Genomic DNA, 26,427 nt, shown 5'->3' with positions numbered 1-26,427 from the left:
TTGCGGATCAGTTAAATGAAAGCTGGTCATATGCGCGCTGCTCAGGCGTCGATGGCGTTAGACGCGTGGCATTGCCACTACTTGCTCGTTTTTATTTGTGTTTGTGGTAGCAATAATGAACATGACTCTGGAGCAGGGAGGTCAGGCAATTTAAGAGCGGCTCTGAATTTTAAGTTAAAGTCCTGAGCAGCATTTGGCTCAGTCGTCTTTAATCCCCAGCTGCCTCTTAGGAAGGCAGTGGCCTTTTGGGAAAGCTTTGCTGATCAGCCTCACCTACGTATCTGCAGGCAGTGGAACTACCTGGAAACAGCCAGCCTGAGAAAAAAGCCAGTGGTAAATTCCAAATTTCCTCATTTTTCTCACTGTTGTCCCCCAGTTGGGAGGGAGGATTGCATCCCTCTTTATGTATTTACATGCAGCACTTTCTCTCAGACCTTTCTAATTTGTATTATTTTTGCTTTTGTCCTGGGTAAGAAGGAAGCCAAGACAAAGTAGACAAACTGTCTGATACACTGTGCAGTTTTGTTTCCTTTCTTTTAGAGGAGAATAGTGCTAGGAAAGCGGCACATTGCAGGAAAGATGGACTATGGCACTCCTATCTCTAGAGGTTGGCTGCAGCTAGCAGACAGCCATCGTCTTGCTGCTCTCTAGAGGCAGCCGTCTGTCTTGATACGCTGGGCAATAGACACCTTTGAACTCAGCTCTTTAGATCTGTTCTACTTGTGTTTCTCTAAGCCCAGGAGAAATCGTCCATGTTCACCAGTCCAAAGCAGATCTAGCATCATACACCAAAGGCAAATGGAGTAAGCCTCAATTAACATAAAAGAGTGGTTGCCCAAGAAGAAATACTAAGTAAAACCCACAAACAAACTTTTTCTTGTGTCCTGAGCAATGAGTGAAATGGCCAGGCTGAAGAACTGTCGACTTTCTCAGGTTGAACAACTGGTGCTGTTTGTGCCAGGAGCCGGGAGGCAGCCTGGCTGCGGCTGCTGCCTGACTCCACAATTTCAGAGCACTGATAGCTGTATCTGTGCCAGTGCTATGGTTTACCAAATGGTTTTTCTGCTTAGCCGCAGCAGAAGGCTCAGAGATGATGCTTAAAGGTTGATGGCATTCCCCAGTTGGGGGCTTACTGCTGTGGTGTGGGGGTCCTGTTGTGATGGATCTGGCATCTTCAACATAACCTATATGTGGTTTTCAGGTAAAAGCAAGTAGATTTTTCCTTTTCTGAGTAATCAGCTCCATGGATCTGGTCCAGCTGACTGCATTGTGCAGAACAGATGTCTGAAGCTTTTGATAGTTCTAGATAAAGTGTTACTTCCCATTCTGTTCAGCGAGTGCTAAGAGGAGAAAGGAAGATACCTAACAAGCCTGATTCAATAAAAAATAACACTGAATTATCTTGACAACGGACATTTTTTTTTCATCTGAAGAAAACTTTAGAGGACCCGTGCTTTGTTCCTGACAGTGACTGATGGATGCAGCTCAGAGTCTAAACTGTAAACTGGCTCTCATATTGATCAAAATGTATTTGAGTACCTTGCTGGGGGAGAAGGAAAAAGTTTGATCTGGTGAGCACAGCTAATTTTCATATGACGCTACTGTATGAATGAAACAACTGTTTTCAATATATTTTGGTTTCAGTTTGTATTCCTGGTTGATGGGAAATGAAGTTGTGGTACCTTTAAAAGCAGCTGAAGTAAAGATTTTTGTTTAACACAAGAAGCTGAAGTATGTTTCTCCTCCTAACAGTTTTTTTTTCCCTTGGAACCAGCATAGTGACTGTTGGATATAAGTTCACTTGAGTTTGGAGGTACCAGACTGTGCTATAGTGTAAACACAGCTGCTATTGAGTAAAATAGCTTCAGTCTTCTCTAAAGTATACAAGTTCAGTGTTAGTGCAATAATAGATGCTTATTTTATTAACTGTTATTCTGCCTGTCGGCTTTCTTGGCAAACTAAAACGATGAAGTACACCATATGCCTGGCCTTCCATTAATTGATAAAGGATGCACATGGAGAGTACTGCTGTACCTTCATTGAGAAAACCTATATTTTCTGGTCACCCAAAGGAAGGAATAGAGGGGTTCCTTCCTCAGATTGTAATATGGGAAGAGTACATATAATGATGTTCAAGCCACTTTATTTATGCTGGTTAAGTTAGTTTATATAACATACCTGAATGTTGAGTACAGTTGCATGTACTTTAAATACCAGCATAGATAAGGTCATCTTGTGTTCAGAAGTGAATGGGGAACTGGTCAGGAGCAATTCATCAAGTACTAGTGAAAGCCGATAGACATAACCCCTCCAAGTGCTTGTCAGTACTGCTGTCATCAGGGAAGCAGAGGTATATAGATCATCATCCATATAGAACTTCTAATTATTTATTTTTATCGCTGTATGTACGCTTGTATTTCCCATGGATCTTTTCCTAATTGATAAAAGTTTTCTGTATTTTTATTTTTTAGCTTATCAAGGACAACTTACCTAATACATAAGTTAAAAGGCATGATGATACAACTTTGCTGAAAGCCAATGCAAACCCCTGCATGGCTGTGCTTATTTCACATAATCTGGGCATAATGGTTCTCTCATCAGAACCAGCTTTAAGGTGACTCCTTCCATAAATGGATGTCTCTCACTTCCACAAGTTCTTGGATTAAAAAAGTGAAAGTGCACAGTGCAATTTTATCCTTATAATAACTTAAATACAATTTTAACTAAAACAGCTCAACTGTGTGTGTGTGACCATACAATGATTGAATATGTAGAGTTTGTCAAATATCAATATTTAAGAAGACTTGACTTCCCTTGTGCTGGCTGTGAATCGTTTTTTGGTTTTGAAGACTATGGTGTGTAAATCTCCTAAAGCTATCTGTAACAGCACTGGTGTTCTCTTCAGTCCACGACATACTATATGCATATGTAGAGCTAGTGGGTGGAAAGGAAGAGGGGGAAGACGGCTGCTAGGTGGCAGTGGGAAGTTGCTCAGCGCACGCTCTGGCGGGTGGGAAGCATTGCTGCTGAGAGCAAACAATTAGAAGGGGGGGAAAGATTTCGGGGTTTCCTGAACGTTATTTGGGATTGGTGCTTAAAGAAATCGGTTATTGCTGAAAGTGCAGATAACCTGAAAGTACGATTCAAGCTACTGTTTTGCACTCTGTGACTTACTGAAAGCAACTGTGTAGCTCCTAAGACAGATTGCATTGATTGGCGCAGTCAGTCTGACAGAGTGTATGCTGTCTTTCCATGGCTTCTCTTGCCATGATGCAGGGGCAGATTTACAACAGAACACTCTGCCAGTCTGCTGTAATGCTCAGTGGCAACCACCTGAAACTGCTCAGTGGCTGCAGAACAAGCTCGTGTTTATGCCTCTGCTGCACATCCCTTCTCAGCAAAAACAGGGTCACTGAGCTATGTGCTGCTTCAGGTGCTGGTGTTGCAAGTTAATTCCTACTTGAGAAGTTTTGGGAGTTCATGTAAGTGAAGAATATAAACATTTTTTACTCCGAGCTCCGTAGTTTCCAGTCTGTGCCTAAATATTTCTTACGAATCCATCAGAATGGAGCCTTTGCTCCATCGTACTGTACCATACAAAACAGGTGTTATTGCCCAACAGATCGCAGAATGTACACATTGTATGATAGCCATTAGGATGATGTGACACTAATGGGTTTATAAATAACTGACGTTATGAAATCTTATTCATCTTTGCTGGTAGAATTGAGTGCGGTACCTGACTGGAAAGATGAAGGGGTAGTAGTTGCTTATAGATCTATTTTCTATAGTTTTATCCTAGTCACAGTCTACTGTTTGGTTTTGCTGTGTGTGTTTGCTTCAGTGGAAAGTTTAGTGTGGAGTAGGGATGAATGAATGGGTGTGGAGCTGCCTTTTTGAGGGTAGTGCAGCCTTATTCTAGTTTAGTTATGTGTGAAACTATAGCCAAGTTGTAAAGAATGCTCACAAGTTTTTTAAAAACAGGTAAGGGGTACAGTCTAGAAGCAAACATCTTTTTGAGATACGTTTCCTTGTTCCATGTTGGGGCTGAGCCCTGAGGAGCTGTCATTCTGAAGGAAAGCCTGACCTTTTCTTCCAGGTTCCTCCTCTTTCTGTAACATCAAAGGTTCTCGTAGCACATGTTGAGGCAAGAACTTATTTGGACATTAACTGTTAGTGCTTTGATTTCTGCTCTCTTCGTTGTTACTTGTTTGCAGAGGCATGGTGCAGGTGGAGGATTTTTCGTGATGTGGACCCAGGGTCCCAGCACTGTTTCTTCACTGAATCCAAGTACGGAGGTGAACAAAGCAATTACACGAGTCTCCCTGTTCGTGCTGAGGTATTTTGAATCAGAAGCGTGAGACAGCTCTGTGTTTTCACTTCCCTTCACACACCAAAAATCTAAACTCTCTCATCTTCATCTGAAAGTGAGTGGTAGACTGAAATAAAATTTAGGAGGGGAAAAGGACATTTCTGAAAAATCTACGTTTATTCCGGTTTTCTCCCTCATGCTGATTTCTAAGAGGCAAACTCCCTCTCCTGCTCTTTTCCCCTTTTCTCCTCTTCGGAAGCCGTCCTTTTCAAGTTCTGGTGCTTGAGAGCTAAAAGTGTGAATCACGTTGAGCACGTCCCCAGCCTCATGGGTTGCCTTAAGCCAGCATAAAGCCACGATGCGTACAACCCATTTGGGCCAGAAACAGAATCATAGAATCATAGAATCATTAAGGTTGGAAAAGACCTCTAAGATCATCGAGTCCAACCATCAACCCAACACACCATGCCCACTACACCATGTCCCTAAGCGCCTCATCTACACGTCTTTTAAATTCTTCCAGGGATGGGGACTCAACCACGTCCCTGGGCAGCCTGTTCCAAGGCCTGACCACTCTTTCAGTAAAGAAATTTTTCCTAATGTCCAATCTAAACCTCCCTTGGCGCAACTTGAGGCCATTTCCTCTCGTCCTATCGCTTGTTACTTGGGAGAAGAGACCAACCCCCACCTCGCTACAACCTCCTTTCAGGTAGTTGTAGAGCGCGATGAGGTCTCCCCTCAGCCTCCTCTTCTCCAGACTAAACAACCCCAGTTCCCTCAGCCGCTCCCCATCAGACTTGTGCTCCAGGCCCTTCACCAGCTTCGTTGCCCTCCTCTGGACATGCTCCAGCACCTCAATGTCCTTCTTGTAGTGAGGGGCCCAAAACTGAACACAGGATTCGAGGTGCGGCCTCACCAGTGCCGAGTACAGGGGCACGATCACCTCCCTACTCCTGCTGGCCACGCTATTTCTGATACAGGCCAGGATGCCGTTGGCCTTCTTGGCCACCTGGGCACACTGCCGGCTCATGTTCAGCCGGCTGTCGACCAGCACCCCAGGTCCTTTTCCTCCGGGCAGCTTTCCAGCCACTCTCCCCCAAGCCTGTAGCGTTGCATGGGGTTGTTGTGGCCGAAGTGCAGGGCCCGGCACTTGGCCTTGTTGAACCTCATACAGTTGGCCTCGGCCCATCGATCCAGCCTGTCCAGGTCCCTCTGCAGAGCCTTCCTACCCTCCAGCAGATCAACACTGCCGCCCAACTTGGTGTCATCTGCAAACTTACTGAGGGAGCACTCGATCCCCTCATCCAGATCGTTGATAAAGATATTGAACAGGACCGGCCCCAGTACTGAGCCCTGGGGAACACCGCTCGTGACGGGCCGCCAACTGGATTTAACTCCGTTAACAGCCAGTAGATTGTTTTTTTTTTTCTTCTCAGTAACTGAATTTTATCACAGTAACCAACATACTAATGAACCAACTTGTAATTAACATCAATGAAAATTTAACTCAGTTGTTATTTAAATAATTCAATAGCAGCGGTAGCAGCATGTGTGAGGTTTTGTACCATCATGCAGTGAAGACAGTGTGGAAAGTTGAAGATAAAACAGTAAAAATCATTGAAAGCTGATAATTTAGGCAGCTGTGAGAAATATTTACAGTGTTTATTGTAGTAATGAATGCTGTAGAGTTCATGGATGCAGGAAGTAAATAAGCTCTTTGGGACATTGGTCTCGGAGCCTTTTCTCACATCACAGAGGTACAGTGCGATGGATTTGTTTGGCTGAAGCGAAGAAAAGCTTTGAGTTCTGAAAGAAACTGGGTATGTGGACCTGGGGTTGCTGTTGCTTGGGGAAGAGCAAGAGGTTTTGTTTGCTTTTTGTTTTTACTAAGAGTTTGACAGAGTGAGACCTGTATAGGCAGCCTGATTTTATTTTATTTTATTTTATTTTATTTTATTTTATTTTTTCCTTACATTCTTTAGATCTAGGAAGTGCTGACTTTCCCCCTAAAGTGCCAGTAAGTGGGCCTTGTAGGGCAGGACTTTTAAGTGTAGAAGAGGTTTGCTACAACAGCGTGTTGTAAGTCAGTAAAATAAATTACCAAGCCTTCTGCTAAAGCATTTGATTTGCTTGGTCTCCAACTCCTTCATGGACCAACTAGTTAATGTTTGTAGGAGAAAATTTTGTTTCTGAAGCAACTAAATATTTTCTAGGTGCTTATTCTTTCACCTTTTGTTTCTCTGATCCTTAGGACAACATTGCAGCAATTGCTTTTACTGACCCCCTGTTTTCCCTCTCCCTTCTCTGGCTTCTCTTCTCCCCAGTTTTGTGTGTACCATGGGAAAGAGCCTAACACCCTTTCCTTCTTGAGGCTTTTCTTATCAAATTTAAGCTTTTCAGGCACGATACTACTTTAAACATATATGATCTAATGCTTCTGCGGTCAGGGAATTGAGTGGTGCCAAAACTGATCTTTTTCTTGTTGTCTGAGAAATATTCTGGTGTTCCCACTTTTGAATCCAAACAAAACTAAGGATGAAACAGTGCTTTTTCCAAAGCGATAGTCAATCTCCACAATCAAAAATGTTGAAAAAGTAACTAGTACCACTAAATGAGCACATGCAGAAGATAACGTTTAAAATTCCATGGTCTGGAAAGAAAGACTGCTCAGAATCTGCCTTGCTCAAGGTTTCAGAGTAAGGTTTGAACGAGAAAAGCTCCTGATCTCCCTTACCCGTTGTGTTTGTAACATGAAGTGCAAACGTATGTTTTTTTATGTTCTGGCCTTCAGCACTGCATTGCTTTGCAAGGCTGCAAGAGCATTGGGTTTTTTTAACTAAATGGCTTTCTTAGTAATACCAGGTCCAAAGGTGCCATGTGGGCAGGCTTTAGCCTTCCAGTTTCTGAATACATCTTTTTGATCTGCTTGGTACAAGCCTGTTCTTTGTAGGGTCCTCCACAAGCTGGTCCTCTTTCTTCTTTGGAAAGTCTTGCTCCAATATAAAGGCTGGTTCGCTGTGATGTCTGATCTTCCTTACCTCCGCAGCACTGTTTTCCTTTCCTTCCCATTTTGATAGCTTGCATTTTAGAGAGCTACAAGTTATGATCTTGTTTTGCTTGGCAGGTGAGGAGCCTCGATGCAGTTCACTGCCACCATAACCTTACTGTGGTTCATCAGTGTCTTCACTTTTGCCTTCTTGCCTTGAGCACTTAGACTTCAAAAAAATAACCTGTCCTCCTACGGCAACGCCTCCTTTACCTTCAGTCCAAGAATTAAAATTGATATGACTCTGGGAATTGGTGGACACTTCTTGAAGTGCAAGGTGCCATTTTTCTGTGGAAACGAAGTAGCTTGCGTAGATAATCTACAGCATAAAGCTATGAAATAAGTTCTGCAAAATTAAAATTCAGGTGGGGGTTATGCAGATTGCCTTATTTGAATATTTAAATCTTCTGTAGCTTTTTGATGACTGCTTTATCATTGTTTTCCATATATATGCAATGATGCTCATTTACAGCCTTCCCCAATCAGTTATACAGCAAATACCACTGCTATAAATAAAATGTCATTTGCAGGAGACAGAGTTTTGTAAGTTAAATGAGGAAGAAATGTTCCCTTTGAAGAAACGTAAGCCGTGATAGTTGGTCAGGATTTTCTCTACAGGATTATTAAAAGGAGTGGTTAAAATGTACATTTTTCCATTCCCCTCTCCCCTGATACTAGCCAAGGAGCACTTTTTTCTTTTTTTTTTTTTTTTGTAGTGTTGCAGAAAGATTGTCTAAAAGCAAAAAAAGTCTCTGACTGTTGTTCCATGTTGCAGCTCAGTCAAATGGTTGGCTCTCAGAAAGGAGCAGTGCTGCTTGTCACCGTCCTTCGCTGTGCAGTCGCACCCTCCTCTCTGCCATGGCTGCTGTCTTAATCCTGCAGTCAGCTGTTTCTTCTCCAACAGAAAACTAATCGCGAAGAAAAAATTTTCTTCTTTTTGTTTTCTTGGTCAGATCATGCTTTGGCTTTTGCTTCTGCACTGTCTACTAAATAATTCGGATATTTCTGTCTGGTTATTCAGTATCACTGGCTTTGCTGTTAGCGTTTGAGCAGTGTCAGTAAACTCATATTTGTCATCATTGGGGAAAATACACTTATTTTTGCTGTTGCAACCTGAAGCCTCAGTAGTTATCTGACAGATACACCACTTCATCAGCTCATACAGCCACACATCGGACTGCCGAGCTGCTTCTGATCCTGGTTCCACCATGGGCTGTCCTGGTCCTGCAGGGAAATTATTTCTTGTGGGAGTGATAGCTCCTGCACTGGGCTGGTGAATCTTGTTAAATCAGTTTTAAAGTAACTTAGATTAGATTAGTTCGGGGTGATTATACTCAAGACTTCCTACTTCTACAGGGACCGTGACATTTCATCAGCGACACTATCTTTGGAAGATACGGAGCAGCTCAGGTCAGAATGCATCTCACGGTAACAGCACTGTAGTTGTTTTAAGAGTGCACAGGAAACCTATAAAATGGGTTGGGGGTAAAAATAAAGATTTGACTGCCAAACTCAAACTACAGAGGGCTTTTTTTGAACAGTTGGTGGAGGTTAGGATGTAGGATAACCTGCCCCAAACACTCCTTTTGTTAAGGGATCTTTAAATATGCATTGTAGGAAGTTGAATTTTGCCTCATCTAGGATTTCTGACTTGAGGTGGCAATTTTTACTCAAATAGTTGAAACGGAAAGCAAGTATATTTAATAAAAACAGCATTAGAAGTTGTTATATTCACATTTGGAGACTTGAGCAAAGGGTCGTAGCCTTTGAGATACATTACCCATTGGCTCCCATGCATGGTAGAATCGTGGTTTTGTTTTTGGCTTCCCCTGTGTTTTAAGATGGTAATTCACAGTCATGTTTTTGCTTTTAAATTAGGGAATGCCTGTGAGTAGGAAACCACTATAGTCCTGTCAAGGTCTAACATCTGGGTTGTATACAGATAGCATGCTTTGAATTGATGGTTGAGCTGGTCTACTAGGGGAAAGAGAAGAGAACGTGTCCTTATGGAATAAGTGAAACCTGCTGCTGTTCAATTTTCTGTGCTACTGGTGTTTCTGTACTGTGCTAGTAGTGGACTTTGTGAAGAGTGGGTCAGTCGCAGGCCGCAGGAGCTGCGAGAGGGAGGAAGGGGGTGTCCTCCCTGCTCCTTGGCCCCAGGCTGACTTAGTGCAGGGCACTGAGAGCTCTCTGTGCGCTGAACTGCTAGCGAGGGAAGATGGTACCTTCGTGTTCAACTGCTACAAATGTCTGCTCCATCCTGAGATGTTGATCCTCTTTCTTCCTGTGTGGTACCATCATGAGGTCGGTGACGCTGCACGTGAAGCAACGTGCTTTGCTGGGCCCCGGGGAGGAATAGCAGTGGCTGGAAGGAGGAGTGGAGGTGCAGCCCCTGCTCGGAGCCTGTCCTGCGCTGCGGAGCAGGAGGGGTACGTGCACGCTGCTGGCTCCAGGAGCGGGTGGGGAGAGGCGAGTGCAGAGCGGGGCTGTTGCAGATGCTGCGATAGTGCCGGCACCTGCCTTCTGCAGTTCTGTTTGGTAGCGTTCCAGTACTTCTGTGGTAATGAGACATTGCCTTTCACGGTGATGAAACAGTGAGATTAAGCTATGAAAATAAAAACCCGAAGCATAGAAGTCCTGAAGCGATGCTGAACTCTGAAACGTGGTTTTGTGAAGAAAATGACACAACAGGCCTGGAGTCCTGACTCTTGAAAGTTTGTAGTCTCATTTACTCTCAGTTTTCATCTGAAATGAAAAACTGCTTATTAGCATTTCTGAAAGCAAGGCCTGAGCACTGATGGTCTTGATGAAGTGGCTTTTTAGAGCGTGTTAAGTGTTGGGTGTGGCTGTCACTTTTTAAAATCTTTCTTCGTTTATCACTTCCCAAATGTGTTAGCTCCAGCCCTTGAATTCACTTAGTAGGTTGAGGCTTACTTCTTGACAGCAGGTAGCACAGAGTCCTTGCTAGGGAAAATGATACTTGGTTTCACTTGCCAAAGACAACTTCTGCAGCCACAGGCTTTCCCTGTTTTATTTCCCTGTTCTGTGACCTGCGCTGGCTACAGAGGAATGAGTTCATTTCTTCGTAAGGAAAATTATGAGTTCCGAGTCTGTTTTGATCCAACTCGACGTGTTGCGATGAGTGCTTTTGATAAAACTGTGTCCTGTTTGCTTCTGCAGCTTTTATTTGCAATCATAGTTTTTTTTCAGTGCCGCTGCTTGTTAAAATAGATTTTCCGTCTATTGGACAGCAGTTTGATTCGCAGTTGCATCTGTCTATATAGACTATATGTTGAAGTAGTGTGCATAGAAATAAATACAGGTTCTTCGTTAAATTTTTTTTTAATTGAAATTATTTAAACTTGAATTATTTAAATTGAAATTACGTAGTATCAAAACTACAAACTTTGAAACCAGGTATTTTCCATCTTAATTTTCACTCTAGCCTGCCATTGACAATTTGACTAATAGGGGTTAGTTGTTTGCTCAGGGAAGAAAGCCTGACACTCAATGTCTGCAAGAAGTATGAATGAGATGCCACTCCCTTTGTTGTCCCCTAATACCAGTGCCAATATTTTAAAAATAGAAACCTAAGGTTAGACCAGCAAGTCTATTTTTAAACCCAAATCTAGGAGATTGGCTATAGTTTCACAAGTGATGTGCACCAAAGAGCACCGGTTGAGTTGGAGATGTGTTGGAGTTCCTGCTTGCTCTAGGAAAATGGGATCTGTATAACTAGACGTTGATGTATTGATAAATAGGTTTAGCTCCTAACCTTTGAACTTCTGTATCAGTGGGGTGGAGAGTGTCCTTGGGAATAAATGTCCTTGGTGTTAAGATGGGCTTTATTGTGGATCTCAAATGTCTAGAGGTGGTGTGAGCCCTCACTGGCTGATGCGGTCTGTTTGTCCTGTGGTTGGGTTGCCATTTGAGGGAGAGTTGCCTTTTCTGTGTGTAGCTTGTGGTTTAGGAGCTCTTCTGAGAAAATGGGTGTAATATATTACCTTTTTCTGTATCGTGTACTATTTCAATGACATGACAAAGGAAGGAAACAAGTAGGAGTATGCTTTTACATATTAAAAGCATTTTATATGATTGACTTTTTTTAAATGTCATATTTGCAAAGTACCTTCCTTCCACCTCCACTTCTTCTCCTTTAATTGTTGTATTGTCTGCAGTGGTGACATCTATTAGGTGGTTCTCTGGAATAGGAGTTCAGTTTCAAAAAAGGGTTTGGGAGGAAGATAGTGCAGGGTTTTTTCCCTTTACATGACTTGCTGAGCCAAGTTGAGTGTCCTGCTCAGATTTTATTCAAAGATTTTCCTGTAACGTATGCACAGAGTATGAGTCGGCAAAGAGGACTTGTTTGAATAAATCGAGCCTCTTAGCAGTATTAGGGAGGTATTTATTGTAACTTCATTAAGACTGCATTGACCTTGATACTTTATCTGCAGGACTGACATCCTTCATGCATTGAAATTAGTTTACAAATCTGGTGTTCCAACAGATGAATTTTTGCAGATTTCTCCAGTAATTTTCATGTTGCAAGCATTTACAGATGATTTTTATCTTTGTTAATTGCCTAAAATACATGTGCAGTGAATGTACTTTTTGGTTTAAAACACCTTTTTCATAGAATCATTAAGGTTGGAAAAGACCTCTAAGAGCATCGAGTCCAACCATCAACCCAACACCACCATGCCCACTAAACCATGTCCCTAAGCGCCTCACCTACACGTCTTTTAAATACTTCCAGGGATGGTGCCTCAACCACTTCCCTGGGCAGCCTGTTTCTCACTTAGTGGATAGCTGAGTATTGTATCCTTAATTATGTTCATCCGTTGTCTTCTACCACTTAGCAATGGAAGTGCTTTTCCTTTAGACCATGGAGAGGGCATGATTTTCTTTTTTCTTTTGCAGTTAATAGTTGTTAAGTGCTTATGCGGTCTGCTTTGCCACCTGTAGCTCTCCACAGGTTGCTCTCTAGGGCTCTGTACTGCAGATCTCAAATCTTGGCATTGGCTCAGAGTTGTCTCTTGAACAACATCTGAGTGAGTTCTGAGCATTTTTATTTCAAGCCAGAAGAACGAGACTGGTGGTGACTCTGACACAAAGTTTATTTATTATTAGAATTCTATGATTCTATGATTCTATGACTCTGACACAAAGTTTAGTCATTTCACTTAAAAAGTCTAAACCAGGATACTGTACTCATTTATGCAATGTAGTTACTGTGGGGGAGCTGAGAAACCAGATATTTCGTAGTGCTGTTTGTGGTGGTGTACGTTTCAACTTCAAGGCTACTCAAACTAAGTTTAAAGGGTCTCTTAATCTGATGGCTGGTGCCTTGCTGCTGGCAGTTTAACTCTTGCGTATCGCTTTCTGTTGGGCAGCCATCCGTATCACATCATTATGTCGTGTGGGATTTAAATGCCCTAGGGATTCAGAAGTAGAGGTAGGAGGCATTTTCTTTCCATTTGAGTGCTCTATTTTATCTCACCATGAATTATACTACATGTTACTGGCAGAATATTTACTTGTTCATGCTGCCCGTCTTTATACAGAGATAAGAAGTTGCCGAACTGTTGACTGGGACTTGGGAGCAGCAGGAGCTTCACATTCTTCCTTCATCCTCTTATCCAACTTGTAACTTTAGGCAATTGTATTCGTGCTATAGGGTATGTAATAAAAAGTCGACAATGAAAACAGAGCAGTCTGTTCTGTCTGGTTTCTTTATTTGGCCGATAACCCCCAATATTCTTGTAGTCTGTATGCTGTAAAAAGTAGTCGGAGAAAGCAGAATAATGCTGGAGATTTTGCATTTAAAAAACAAAACCAAACCTGAATGACTTGGCAAAAACCCCCACTATCTTAAATGTTGAAGAATCAAACTAAGAAATTCTTAATAGCTTCTATTTGCAACCAGTTATAAATACAAAGGAACTTTTTGGGACACCCTGTTGTGTGTTCCCCTGTCAAGTGAATGCTCCAGCTGTCCGGTGGCATCTGAATTAGCTGGGAACGGAACCGTGACTTTTACATTCTCACCTGGACTTAACATGCAGTCTCCTGGAAATTGCTTTACCAGCTGGGTAGTGTAGCACAGGTTGTAAAGACAGATCTCATAATTTGTTGAGCTTGACCTGACTGTTTCAACATTTATTAACCAGGCTTTCCAGTTTTAGGTGTGTTACATGTATAGTCAGGCATATCCAGGTGGTGAATGAGATTCTGGAAGCAACTGGACTTCAGGCAGGAGTTGGGATTGGAAAACTGGCATAAATTGACATAACCTAAATGAAAGAAGGTAAACGCCGCATACTGTATCAGTAGAATTGTGTTAAATAGATTATTGTTTGTTTGGTTTTTTATGTTGTACAAGTAGCTCTAATAAAAGGTTGAGTTAAAGGTATGAGCATTGGTCCCATTTTGTGACAAAACAGACTCTCCTTTTCTCTGGTAAATATTTTTATGCTAATAAAAATGCACATTCACGGACAACGTTTCCAGATTATCAAGGCAGAAAGGGTTGCCAGGCTGTAACCTTTCAATCTGCTGCGAGGTTTTCTGATATTTGTCTGCATAATGCCAGCAACTTGCAGTATTTAACCTGACGTGAGGGGCTCTGACATAAGTTCGCTAGCGAGCAACTGCGTCTGCATCAGCTCTGTGCCAGGCAGGCGGTGACGGGGCCCTGCGCCTGTCCTGCGGCTGGCTGGGATGACCCAGCCGCCTCTGTCGGTGGGGCCGGCTGGGGCGCTGCAAACGCGTTTGCTTTGCTGCAGGCAGGGTAAGGGCTCTGCTAGAGGGATGGGGAGTGCAGCTGGGGTGCTGCTGTGTAATGCATTATACGGATACCTCTCTGAGTTCTGAAGGTGTCTGTGCATGAAGAAGCAATGATTTAAAATAACTTTGGGGTTTGCTGGTTCAGTGTGGACAGAGCAGTGTGTGCCGGTGTTCTGCCCGCTTTGTTTGTGGGCACTGGGCAAACCCTGGGAAGGGGTCATAAACAGCTGCTTTTTTTTTCTTTAATAAACCCTTGGAATAAAAAAAAAAATGTTTATTATTGCAATGGACTGCAGTGGTGCAGGCTGGCTAACCTCCCCTGCAGAGGTGCTTGTAGTCCTGTAGTTACTTCTGTTTGGAAGGTGTGGAGCATGCTCTGGAGCCACGCGACTTACTGTAAGCCTGGGTTGCTGTTGATGGTTATGTTCTGGATTCTCCACAGCAGATCCTTTACCCCTTTTATATTTCCTGAGAATTTCTTTGGAATGTAAGAACATAAGTTCTTTAAATGCAGTTCTCTTGAGGAGACTCAGTGTTGCTGTTGCAGTGAGAGGATGAACAACTTGGGAGTTCTCTTCTGCTAAAATAGATTTAATGGGGCTGGCAGGGAAATGGAAAAGTGGAACTGTTATGAGTACTGGTCAGTGAGTGGAGATTGCAGTGCAGGTGTGATGGAGGAATATAGTAAGTTTTAATAATTAATTAATGTAACTCTGGTGATAGTTCATATTTGCATATATATGCATATATAATCTTCATGTTCAATGGGTTTTGTTCTCAGAGGCCATGCAGAAGCTGTTCAGATAAGAATACTCGAGCATGCTCTTGGCAGGCAAAAAGGTGAAAGGAATTGCAGGAATCCTGTGCCATGTCTCCAGGAAAGCTTCCTTTGCAGAGAGCGGGAGTTGAGTGTTAAGACGAACACAATTTTTGTCCTTGCAAGGACAAAGCCCAAATAGGTTGACAAGAGTAGAGACTTGGTAGAGAGAGATCAGAAGGGTTGAAACTTCAGAAATTTTAAACGCTTTTGATGAAATAACAATTTCTCGTGAAGGGTAATTGGTTGTTGGTTACTACCGTGGTCCTTGGACAGAACGTGACTACATAAGGCAAAGTCTGCAGCCAGAGCTGCTGAAGAAGGGTTGGTTACAAGGACAGTGCACCTGTGGCCTGGTAAAAAGAATAAAATTGTACAATTTGTCTGTAAGAGACAGGTTAGAGGGATGATAGAGGAAGGTGGTAAACTCAGGCTAGATTTGGTTACAGTTGGTCTAGCAACTGCAAAAAATGTGGAAGCATAGCTGCCCCTGTTATTTAAGTACAGGAATAATACAGGAAGGTTTTGCTTTTGTTTTGGAGCACCCAGTATGCTATCAAGATGGCCTAAAGAAAATGTTGATGATCATACCTACCATAAAGGGCTGTTTATTTTTGATAAATCCATGCTGAAGCAAGCAAATAAGCTCCTGTTTACAGACCCACTGTCCATATGTGTGTAAAAATACTGCTTTAAAGAACTGCAAGTCAGCCAAAAGTTTCTGTTCTGCACATTGGACAGGATAATTTCTTCAGCAGCTATGATTTTAATGAAATAGGTAGTATTTTTATTACTTTGTTCTAGAAGCGTTAAACTTTATTTTGCCTATTTTTGCCTACTTTCTGGGCCTTGCAGGGCTGTCTTGGAAAGATTTGGAGTGCGCTAACAGTGCTGAGCCAAGGCATTTAGTGCTGAGCCACGGCTTTTGTGGCAGGTAGTTTTCTTTCCTCCAGAAGCCACTGAAATTGATTTTTGCTCATCACAGAACAGCAGTTAAAATGGCTTGAAAAACTGGAATTCCAGCATAAATTGGAGATTGTGAGAAGTCTTCCACTTTGTCTTTTGTTTGTGGAGGGTCAGATACTAGGAAGCCATATGCTTGTGAAATGCTTACTTTGCTTCTACAATTGAAAGTTAGAAAATATCTAGGTGTTATCCAGGCTTCCAGCTGTTAGTGACTAAATAAGAGAAGACAAAATTACAAGAAAGGTCTTAAACCCCGTTTTGGGTCTACAAGGCTTAGAGAACTAGGAGCTTGCATGAAGTATAGGTCTCTGGAGAACCTTTCTTCAAGAATGTGTTCCAGCAGGGAGAATGACAGGAGGTTGGGGCAGGAGGAAGAGGCGTAGAAGTAGATATGTATAATACCTTACTTCCCAAGAAAATAATTTGAATATCCTGTCTGACAGCTGTGTACTGTCCTGGTGCTGTGGGTACAGAAGAACAGTTAATGGGCACTTAGAGAAGCAGTGATGTGGTTGTTGAGTCAAAAAACACAAGAAGCGAGAATCGTACTCCATGTGGCAGGTTAGACAGAGGCTGGTTTTGTGCCTGCCCTGCTCTTGCACAGCGTGAATGGAGTTAAAATATCCTCGAGTAGGGGAGAGGAGAGGGAGCAAAGCATTGGCGGCTTGCACGCTCCTGCGGCAGTGCGGCTTTGTGGGGTTTTGGTGAGTTGCTTATCCAAGTGTAGCAGAAGTGATCATGCAGACATTTGCTGATCTGTGAATTTTAAACAGTTCTTTACCATCACAGATATTAAAGATTCCTTACACTGAATGCTGTTCTGAATATTTGTTTGCTTTTGCCTCTCTCAGTTCTGATTTCAAGGGTGAGATTTTTTCAAAGGAGGCAAATATCTGCCGTTGCGCCCTGATGGAGATGGTTGCTGATTTGCTATGGCAGGTAATCAGCTGTATCCTTCCACTGAGTTGGCAGCAGTGTCTAGCCAGAGTCTCTGACATTTTCCCCCAAAAGGATATGGCTGTTTTAAGGAAATGTACTGAGTCTAATTTGGGGCGTTTGGGTGTTTCTGTACTGCGAGTGCATTGCTACAGAAGAGTGAATGAAACTTGCACTGAATAGCTTGAAAGTTAATTTTCTCCAGTGCTGTTGATTTTGTTTCTGATTGAGAAATTTGCTTACTAGGTAATCTTACTTTTTTGGTGCTGAAAATACTAAGTAATGGTACTCCAAACTACTGGGATATGAAACTCACCACTATACCTGTAGTGGATTTAATAAAAATATTTATGAGGAATCAAGTACTACACATTGTAAGAGGACCTAAAATAAAGTTGGCTCCTACCAGAATAGTTTATTATGTTGGCTTCTGTTTGTGCTATGGATTTTTATTTTTTTAAAATAAATTCTACTGGAATTTAAAACACTTCAACTTAAGTTGTCATCCCAGATGGTGCTTTCCATTTTTTTACTTTCTCCTATCAGTGACAGGTCGGCAGAGGCTCAGTCAGGCTGGGTGGAGCCTCTTTGCCCTTGGAAAGGGTGCAAATGTGTTTTCCAAAGGCCTGCTGTTCTTCGCCTGGCTTATCTCCTAGAGTAAAGGACCCCGCGCAACTGCATTTTGGTGAGCTTAATTCTGCTTAGGTGTTGATAAGGTGTTTGGCCTGCAAGTACCCAGTTGCGTACAAATCTTGAGTCGAACATGCCCCCCTTCTCCCCTGCAGCCGCTATCTCATCTTCTTGTGGCAAAAGGGGCAGCTGATGCCTATATTCATGATTGACTGTGGTGGTGTTAGATTAGGAAAAAGGTTAAAAAAAAAGCTTGAAGTTGTCTTTCGCAAGCTGTGGAAATTGCTTATTTCTGCAGTAATAATAAAAGCAGAGAACAAGTGAGCATCTGGAACTGGCTGTAGGTTGTAACTGCAATTGCGTGCAGCAGCGTCAGGAATAAGGCTCGAGAGGGTCTCTGCGTTTCAGAGCTCTGTCCACTGCAGCAGCAGGATTGGGCCTGCTGGTGTACAGTATTGGTACAGAGTCTTCTCTCTGTGAAGGAGAAGTCTCTCCTTCCAGCTAATTTTGTCATAAGAGTTCTAGATCTTAACTACAGAAGAGCTTTTATGATGAACTTGCTCATTACTAAGATGAATTGGGAATATTCACTGAAAGGGTCACTGCGTTAAGATGTACGAGGAAGCACAGGAAGGACTGCTTGTTTCCTATTTATAACTGTACACTGGGAAAGGGTTGCTGCTGCTGCTGGGCACTCGTCTGTACCTGTTTTGGACTTCGCATTGTTATTTCTGAGTTTTTTTCATACACAAGTTTGTAGTAGAGGGGTGCTTTTGTCCTGAATAGTTTTTCTTTCTGAAATGCCAACAAGAATCTCCACTACAAACACTGGACCTAATTAGATGATGTGCTGAACGGGGTGCTCTTTATGCCGTAGCTGTGAGTTCTACAATAAAGAATTTGTTATAAAAAGTCTTTAGATGACGTGCATGTGCCATCTCCCCTCACAGGGAACACATAATTAGTATTTCCTTGAAGTGAAAAAGCACACGTATTTGTGTGAATGGGCATAGAGACCGGGACGACATTTACCCCCTCTCCTCCAGCCTCCAGGGTATGGTCCAAGAATAACAAAAAGGACCTTTACCTTTCCTTGCTGCATTAGCAGATTTATCTCGGTATTCAGTGGCAGAGCTGTAGGTTTCGGGTGCTGAAGAACCCCTTCCCTGCTCTGACAGACCTCTGCAACAGGTTTTCTGCCTCCCCATGCAGAGTGAAGCTCTATCTGGTAGACACAGGGTTTTGAAATAGATTTTACTGGATGCCTTTGCATGAAGGAATTTGCTGAAACCTGATCCTTTCTGTAGCTTCTTCCCCAGTCTGTAGGGGTGTCTCATGTCCCCATTGTCTCATGCGCCTTTGTTTTAAAATAATATTAAGCCTCAGACACCAGCTGATTTACTTTAATTCAACATCCAACTTATGTTTGATTTCTTTTCATATTCAAGTGAGCCATCTGGCTTTAATGAACTGTAACTGTTTTTAATGCTGCCTCCAGTTGCTAACATCTGAATATTTCATGTGTTGAAAGGAGGTTTGAAATGCAGAAGTGAGACTGAAGAGTCCAAAGTATTTCCAAATCAGCTCTGTTCCAGCAGCACTTGTGCTCCCCTCCCCTTGAGATTTATCAAAAGATAAGCTTTGGGGTGCCAGACTGTAAGCGACAGTCATGGCGGGTGCTAATTACAAGTACTTTCAATTTTGTGTACATAAAACACCAGAGCTGCTTATGAAATCCTGAATAACTACCCAACTTGACTTGGGCAGAATATCAATCAACTTCAACAGGAGCTGCCAGTATTTGGCATCTTTTAAATAAACAGCCTCTTCGGTGTTTGGTTTTGGGTTTTTTTTTTGGGGGGGGGCGGGGTGTCTTAAATATTTCCATGTTGCAAAAAAAGATGAAGTTAGTTTTACATCACCCAGTTTAGTTATAGAAGTTAATTGAGAGCTGGATCCCATAAACTGAAAATATCTTAATTGCAATTAAATTCTGAGGCTACTTTGCCAGGGCAACGTATTAGAAACCAGTGGCATATCCCCAGATTTGTTGGACTACATGCTTCGCTCGGCATTTTTCACAGCGTTGCCTTTGTTTTGGCTTAGCGGTGTGACAGCTGATAGAGTTATGATAGGCCATTACCAAGAAATATTTTGAGTAATGATTAAAAAGTATTTTGTTGATTAGTTCTTCACTGCCAAGCATCGTGCAGGTTGCCAGTGACATCACCTTCCAGCCTTACTTCATAAGGGATAGAATAAACGGAAGCTTAGACTGTCAGTCTGTCTACAGGAGGAAAGTCTTTGGAAAAGATAGGCTGGGAACGCGAGGTTGCGTTAGCTTCCCCTGCACTGCTTTGTCCGGAGAGCATGGAAGAAGTATGTAAGGAACCAATGGAGGTTGATTGGTACCTGTCTTAATTACTCAGTAACTTTCTCATAGAGACAGAGCTGAACCAGCAGTTACCTTGTGACCTTGTAGGTATATGCTGAGCACAGTCTTTTTGAGCTGGAGGGGAGTAGGTTAGAAGCAGTATAGCAGAGATGGGCAGCTGAGTTCCCTTCCAGAAGCATTCCTGAAACTATAATGAATAAAACCATATTAATATCTTCTACACAGTAGATTTTTATGGCATTAAGCTACCATTCAGTAGGAGCTCTTAATGATACCTCTTGCTATTCTTAAAAATTTTTATTCTCACATGTAATGAAATTTTTTAAAGTTGGCTGTATTTTTGATTGTACTTGAGAGCTTCCTACACCACCGAGCACTGCTGGTGGATATTTCTTTAATTCTATTCAAGTTTGTTGTTTTATTTGTGTGTGAATGAAGCTACCAGTGTTGTGTACAGGAGATTTCAGCCAGGCTTTTCAGTGCTTTGCACTGCAGTTCCCTAGAATTCATGCCAAAAACTGTAGCTCAGTCTACAGTACAACTTTGGCATCTCACTTCCAGTTGAGGTGTAACTCGAGTTTGGTTTGACTTGTGTGATATTGCCAGCTAGCAGGCCTGAGTGCTCCACAGACATGCTCAGGACATGTGCAGTCTGCTACAGAGCATTTTACAATTAAGCTGTGGAAATCCACAAAATGGAACTGTGGGACTTTGGGAAGGTTTGGTTTTATTTTTTCCCTTTTTTTTCTTTCCAAGTTCTCTGTGTCTAAACAGTGGAGGCATGTCTTGATTAACTTGCTTTGCATGGGGACCATGGGAGCCTAAAGATACTGCTATCAGCAGGGACAGTGACACTGTCCTTTCCCGTCCCAGCGACGGGCGTCTGCCCAGTCCTCGTGCCTGGGATGACGGGAGCTGCCTTCTCTGTTCGCTCTGAGAGACCACTGAGGAACTGGGCAGGCAAGCTGGCAGAAGCAGTCACTCTCCCATCTAAACTTCCCTATAATAGAACAACTTCTTCAAAATACTTCAATTTTTAACAAATAGACACATTTTCAAAGAAAAAAACATTTAGTTAGATTTTTTCAGACCGGCTGTAGTTCACAAACCGCTTATTTGAATGGCAATACAAATGCAACTGTGGCCTGCATAAAGCTGCTTAAGGTCTGCTTGCAGTTGTGGTGGGATGGAAGATGCTCTTGCAAAGAGGGAAGGGCCGGATAATGTGTCAGTCATTTGTAGTTACCATGTGTCTAGTCCAGTTAGGACTCCAGAACTGAAATCATGGTTGCACCTTTAGAAGCAGTATCGTATTGGAAAATCTCTCATTTGTGATACTCATTTTGAAGTAAGATTTTTGTGTTTCCATCTGCTAGGCAACTTACATTTCTTCCGGATTTCTCCATGCTGTAGTAGAAAAAAACCCACTTAAAATAGGTTGCTTTCTTTAACCTTAAAAAAAAAAAAAAAAAAAAAAAAAAAAAAGAGGACCCTCCCGCAAAACCTGTCTAAGGATTATTGGGTAGTCTCCATAGACACTGTAGGTATACAAAACTCAAAAAAATTTAAGGCTTTTCAAATGTGTAGGGCTTCCCTTTTTTAAACCATAGTTCTTCAAAATGTGTTTAGGTGAGAAGTGTTTTTTAAAACCTGATTTTTAGTCCTCGACATTATTTCGGGTATCTTGCTTAAAAAGAAAAAACACGTGCTTCCCAGACATTCAACAAGAATGCAAAGGGTATTTGAAGATTATCTTTTCTTTACAAGAAATTTTAAGCCAATAGTCTTGGTTTTGGGGCCCCTTCATGCCCCATCTCATTGATTTATATAAAGTTGTCAGTCAAAGTGTGATATTGATAAAGAAACGTGTAACCTAGGCTTTTATTTACTATACAACTTCGCTTTAGTGGAGGATTTTGTAGGGGAAAAAATACTCGCAGTGCATTGCCAGTGCAGTGAACTAGTGGGCTTGCTTTAGACCTGTCCTTCCTTGGTTTCTACCATTAATAATGAAATAATGATTTAATTGCTCCTAGGAATAGGTTTGAAAGTTATGGCTTCTCATCACAAAATGTTTAGGAGTGTATTTCTGCTCCCTTCTTTCTTTTTCTTTTTTTTAACCTGGTAGGTTAAAAAAAGAGGTTATTTCGCTCTGATACACATCAGGGCAGGAATACCTTCAGCTTGCACAACTATAAAACAGTCTGTGTGCGCACGCACATGTGTGTAGTAAAATGAAGGTGTGAAAAACAGCCAGTTTCAGGGCATTTTTTTACATGTACCATTCTCAGATGTTCTGCAGGGCAGTAGTTTCTGGTTTGGGGTAACAGAATAAGACGTGAAACGGTTCAGCCATCTACATGTGTACAGCTGTATTTGTAGGGTGGGTTTGTCAAGACAGACTGCAAAATTTTCTTTTCGTGCAGTCTCCAAAACAATTCAGGGCTCTATTGGCAGAGATGGGTATTAAGAGAGTAGAGAGGGGCTGTCTCCCTTGGTGATGAAGGTGATGCTTAAGAAATTTGGTGAGTGGAAGGACTATGTGTTACGGGTAGGCTGGAGTTCTATCACTTGCTTGTTTTTTCTCATACCACAGGATCCTAATTTTAATGTAACATAGTTAGGAGCAGTCCTCTGCTGTTGTACAGGACTGCTTCTCCTTGAAGAACCATTGGCACGGGTGAAGTCAGTACAGACATCTTTTAAGTATACAGAATTACAGGTGGGTGTACCTGTATTGAATATCTTAAAATATGTTTTACCAGCTAATATACAGTAAAATGAACTGCCCTAAAAACCAAAGAAAATTTTAAGACTGGTAAAATGTTATAAAATGAAATGAAACTAAAGTACATGTCTTGATTGTATCTTGGTATGCAGACTATTAATTATTTTTTCCACTTGTATAAGAGACAACATTTTGATAATAAATGAGCTTACTGTGTCATAGCAGAACAGTTTCACTGGTATCTTCAAGTCCTATTAAAGTGATGAAGTGATGACTCCTTGCTTGAACTGTTAAGAATCTAGTATGTTTAAAATGAATAGGTATATTTAAACTTGTCTTATAGCCATTCAAGACCAGAGTTGCAAATGGCCTGAAGGCTTGTGGAAAGCAAATGGCTAAAGTATTAGAAGCCCACAGCCTGAGCAGACATTTTGTAAGCCTTGTTGTGCTCGCTCTTTGCCAGTATCAGCTTGGCTTTCTTGACTTCAGACATTTTCATCAGTCCAGGTGACAAAGGAACTGGATTCTTGTTTTGTCTTGTTCCTACGCCATGACTTGGTTAGTTCCTTGCTTCTTTAGCCGTGTGAAGGTTTGAAGGAGCTTTTGAGATGGCTGGATTTGTTGGGGGGCTAAGAGATGTTGAAAGTCAGCTTTATAATTGACTGATTTAGGAAATTTTTTTCTTTCTAGAATCAGTTTGGTCTGCAGATGAGAGGTGTGGAATAGCTAAACATACATAAACGCAGTGAGATGCCCTTGTTTGCTTTAAGGTTTTTGGCTTATTGCTGGAGTAATGTTTTTAATGTATCTTAAAAGTAGTTAAAATCCAATAAAGATTTTCTTATCAGTTGTTCCCTTCATTTTTTTTTCAGGATCCCTTCTTGAATGTCCTGGTTGCCAGTAGAATCCAAGGCAGGAGGCAACTCATGACCACCAAACCGTGACAGCCTCGGATTCTCCTGCTTCTGGCTGCTTGAAATAACCACTGGGCTACTGTGGAGATGAATGGAGAACAGCAGTATGATGCAGGTAATAGTCCGGCTGAGCTCCCTGGCTAACAATTCTCAAAAAACTTGGCAAGTGAGATGGAACAAAGATGAGCACAGTGAATCTTTCATAGTGCATGTGTCTGATGCTGTGTACTGTATATAGGGAGAAACTCAAATTTCAATGACTCTGGGTTAGATTCTGGCTACGGGCTTATGCTTGTTATTCCTCTATTTCAAAAACAGGGTTTATCGTTGGCTTAAAGGAGAACAAAATCTGACCCACCTTAGTAATTGTGTTTTCAAGGAGCTGTGTCTTTCCTCTTCATGGTACCACTATGAGATGGGCTTATGAAAAGCTCAGTGGCTTTAACACTACTGTTTTAAGGCATTTGTCTGTCAAAGTGGTTAATGTTATCTTGTTCTGTCCTTGTGTTCATCTTGTTCTTAGTATTTTGACAAGGTTGTGCTGCTGGTTTAAAAAGTCAGATAACTGAAGTTGGTTGCTGCCATTGTAATCTGTCCTGTTTTTCTGATGTTCCTTGTTGCGTCTGCTTTGATAGGCTTGGGATATCAACTGCTAACCTGCTGCAGAGTGGTATGTTATGATAAATTAGCTCAGGTTTTGGTTCACCTTGAAACACCAGGCTGGGAAGAGTGTCAGACTGGGATGGCTGGGGATATTAACAGCTTTCTGAAACAGTTCTGGGATTGTACACTCTTATGGGGGTAGGGACCATCCGTTTTTCTGACTTGCTTGCTGTGGTTCGTTCCTTTTCCTTGAGGAGGTCCCTACTTACAGTGTTAGTACAGTTAATATAAAGTAAATTTTAATTTGTAGTTACTGGTGTAAACAATTGGATTAGGATTTTATCTGAGTATTATTTTGCTTTGGTACTTCTCCAACAAGCAGCTCTTCTCATAGGCCAATTCACTATTGGTAGTTTTTGTACCTTTCCTTTATGGAAGTCTAATTGCTGTCAGTGTTACCAAAGAAATGTTAAACATGATTTTAATCTACAGTGCTTTTAGCAGAATGCTATCATCTGCTTTATGATGCTGAAATATGCTTTTTGATTATTAATTATAGCCAATCAGTCAAATTGTTGTCAACATTATATCCTCAAATAAGCAAGAAGAAGGAGCATGCACAAGTATGCAGAACACTCCAGGCACATGCAAATGCTGTTTCCTCTGCTAGTGGAAACTGCTAATTTCTGTCACATAGTGTAAGAAAGAGAAGAGGCTTTGAGCAGCTGAGAACAGTAAGATGTATACATGGTCAGTGATGGGGTGTTCATAGGCTGATAGCACATCCCTCTGTATTAAAACCTTTATTGACATTTTTCCATCTTCCTCAAAAAGTATCAGAGGTCACACAGTCCTCTCTTATGTGCTTTTGGAATAGCTAGGAAGGGTTTGATACTGTCTTGAGATCACTCAACAGCTATTTCCCTGAGCATCCTTTTTGTGCCTGGTTTGAGTACAGGTGGCTGTGAAAAGGAAACAATAACTGAAGAGAGCTTTACTTGCTGAGTTCAAAGATAGTTTCCAGCAAACGCTACCCATGTAAGCATGAGCACATTGGTTTTGTTGTGCCCTCTAATATTGTTTTCTGAAGTGCTTTGAGTTAGACCAGTCCCAATCACTACTGGAACATTCCCTTCGTAGTCTTTGACTGGTGTCATTTTTTCCATTTGATGATTTTTAGCAGTTTTTGGAGATTCCCCTCTGTCTTCTTGGTTTTTACATACAGGCTCTCTGCCTATAAGAACGCAGACAATGGTCAAGGTTGTTGGTTGTGATACTCTCGTGCAGTACGAGGGGAAAAGCCAACTTTCATTCTTGTCACAGTCTTTCTCAGCTGCTGAAATTCCAACCTGTCTTTATTTATTCATGGCCTTGCAGCTGGTATAGATGGAAGAGATTAACTGTTATTAAAATCATATTGAAATATATCTAAGTTTCAGGGTGAGAAACCTTTAGGTTAGCCTTAATTGAAGGTCTTGCAGACTTCAGTGTGATGTACTTAAATGTCCAATATGACAGTCTTCAACTAAATCACATTAAAGATGCATGAAAATTATTTGCAGTGAAAATTTAACTCTAATCCAAAGATCAAAACAGAGTGGTGTCGACTGTTTCCATTGCAGGTATTTTTAAGGGCTAATGCCCTTAATATTTCACTACCTTCTTGTGTCCAAATGGTACAATTCAGTATTCTTTCTCTTCCTGTATGTATCAGAGAGCAGCAGGACATAATTCAGGGTAAAATTCGGAAAGGAAGAGTTAGTGTTCATAGTAATGCTAGTAGAAATAGTGATAAATGGGAAGCGATACACCTACGTAGGAAACTTCTAATATTCTTACAGACGATTTTCTCACCTCCAGAGTGGGTAAGTGTTCCCCACAGAACCTCTGTAGAACAATTCTCAGATTTTACTTGAGAAAATGTTAGCTTGATTTGAAAGCTTTACTGACAAAAACTAGTTGTATGGCAAGGCCACAGAGATGAGAATGGCATCTGATTTCTTTCCCCACCTTTGCCAAAGTTGTGCTTTGCCACTGAGCTCGTGTGGCTCAGTCATCCTGTCTGTTATAGAAAAATATGTCTCCATATAGTAGAAAGCTGAATTCATTTAGGACTTGTAGCAATTAAGGATATGGGGAGAAAGAGAGGACATACAAATATATATACACCCATGCAGCATTAGATTAATAAATTGTGCTTTAGGATTAAATGGATTAAATATGGTTTTGCTTGTTGTCATCTGTCATATTAATTTGCAAGTTTTCTCACAGTAGTGAGAATTTCTGGTGTAAAT

At 41.6% G+C, this 26,427-nt stretch overlaps 1 protein-coding gene across 1 annotated transcript in view; it reads left to right on the top strand.

Moving 5' to 3' along the window:
• The window catches only part of SFMBT1 (Scm like with four mbt domains 1), an 82,908-nt gene that overhangs the window by 19,991 nt on the left and 36,490 nt on the right, over positions 1-26,427 (top strand). Inside the window, exon 2 of the mRNA XM_075159227.1 lies at positions 23,489-23,645. Coding sequence (XP_075015328.1) covers positions 23,618-23,645 — 28 coding nt within the window. The 5' untranslated portion in view covers positions 23,489-23,617. The remainder of the gene's footprint in view (positions 1-23,488; positions 23,646-26,427) is intronic.

Source organism: Calonectris borealis, chromosome 10 (assembly GCF_964195595.1).
Source record: "Calonectris borealis chromosome 10, bCalBor7.hap1.2, whole genome shotgun sequence".
Classification (NCBI taxonomy): Eukaryota; Metazoa; Chordata; class Aves; order Procellariiformes; family Procellariidae; genus Calonectris; species Calonectris borealis.
The sequence above is the reverse complement of the archived record's forward strand: the minus strand, read 5'-3'. Positions and strand labels throughout refer to the sequence as shown.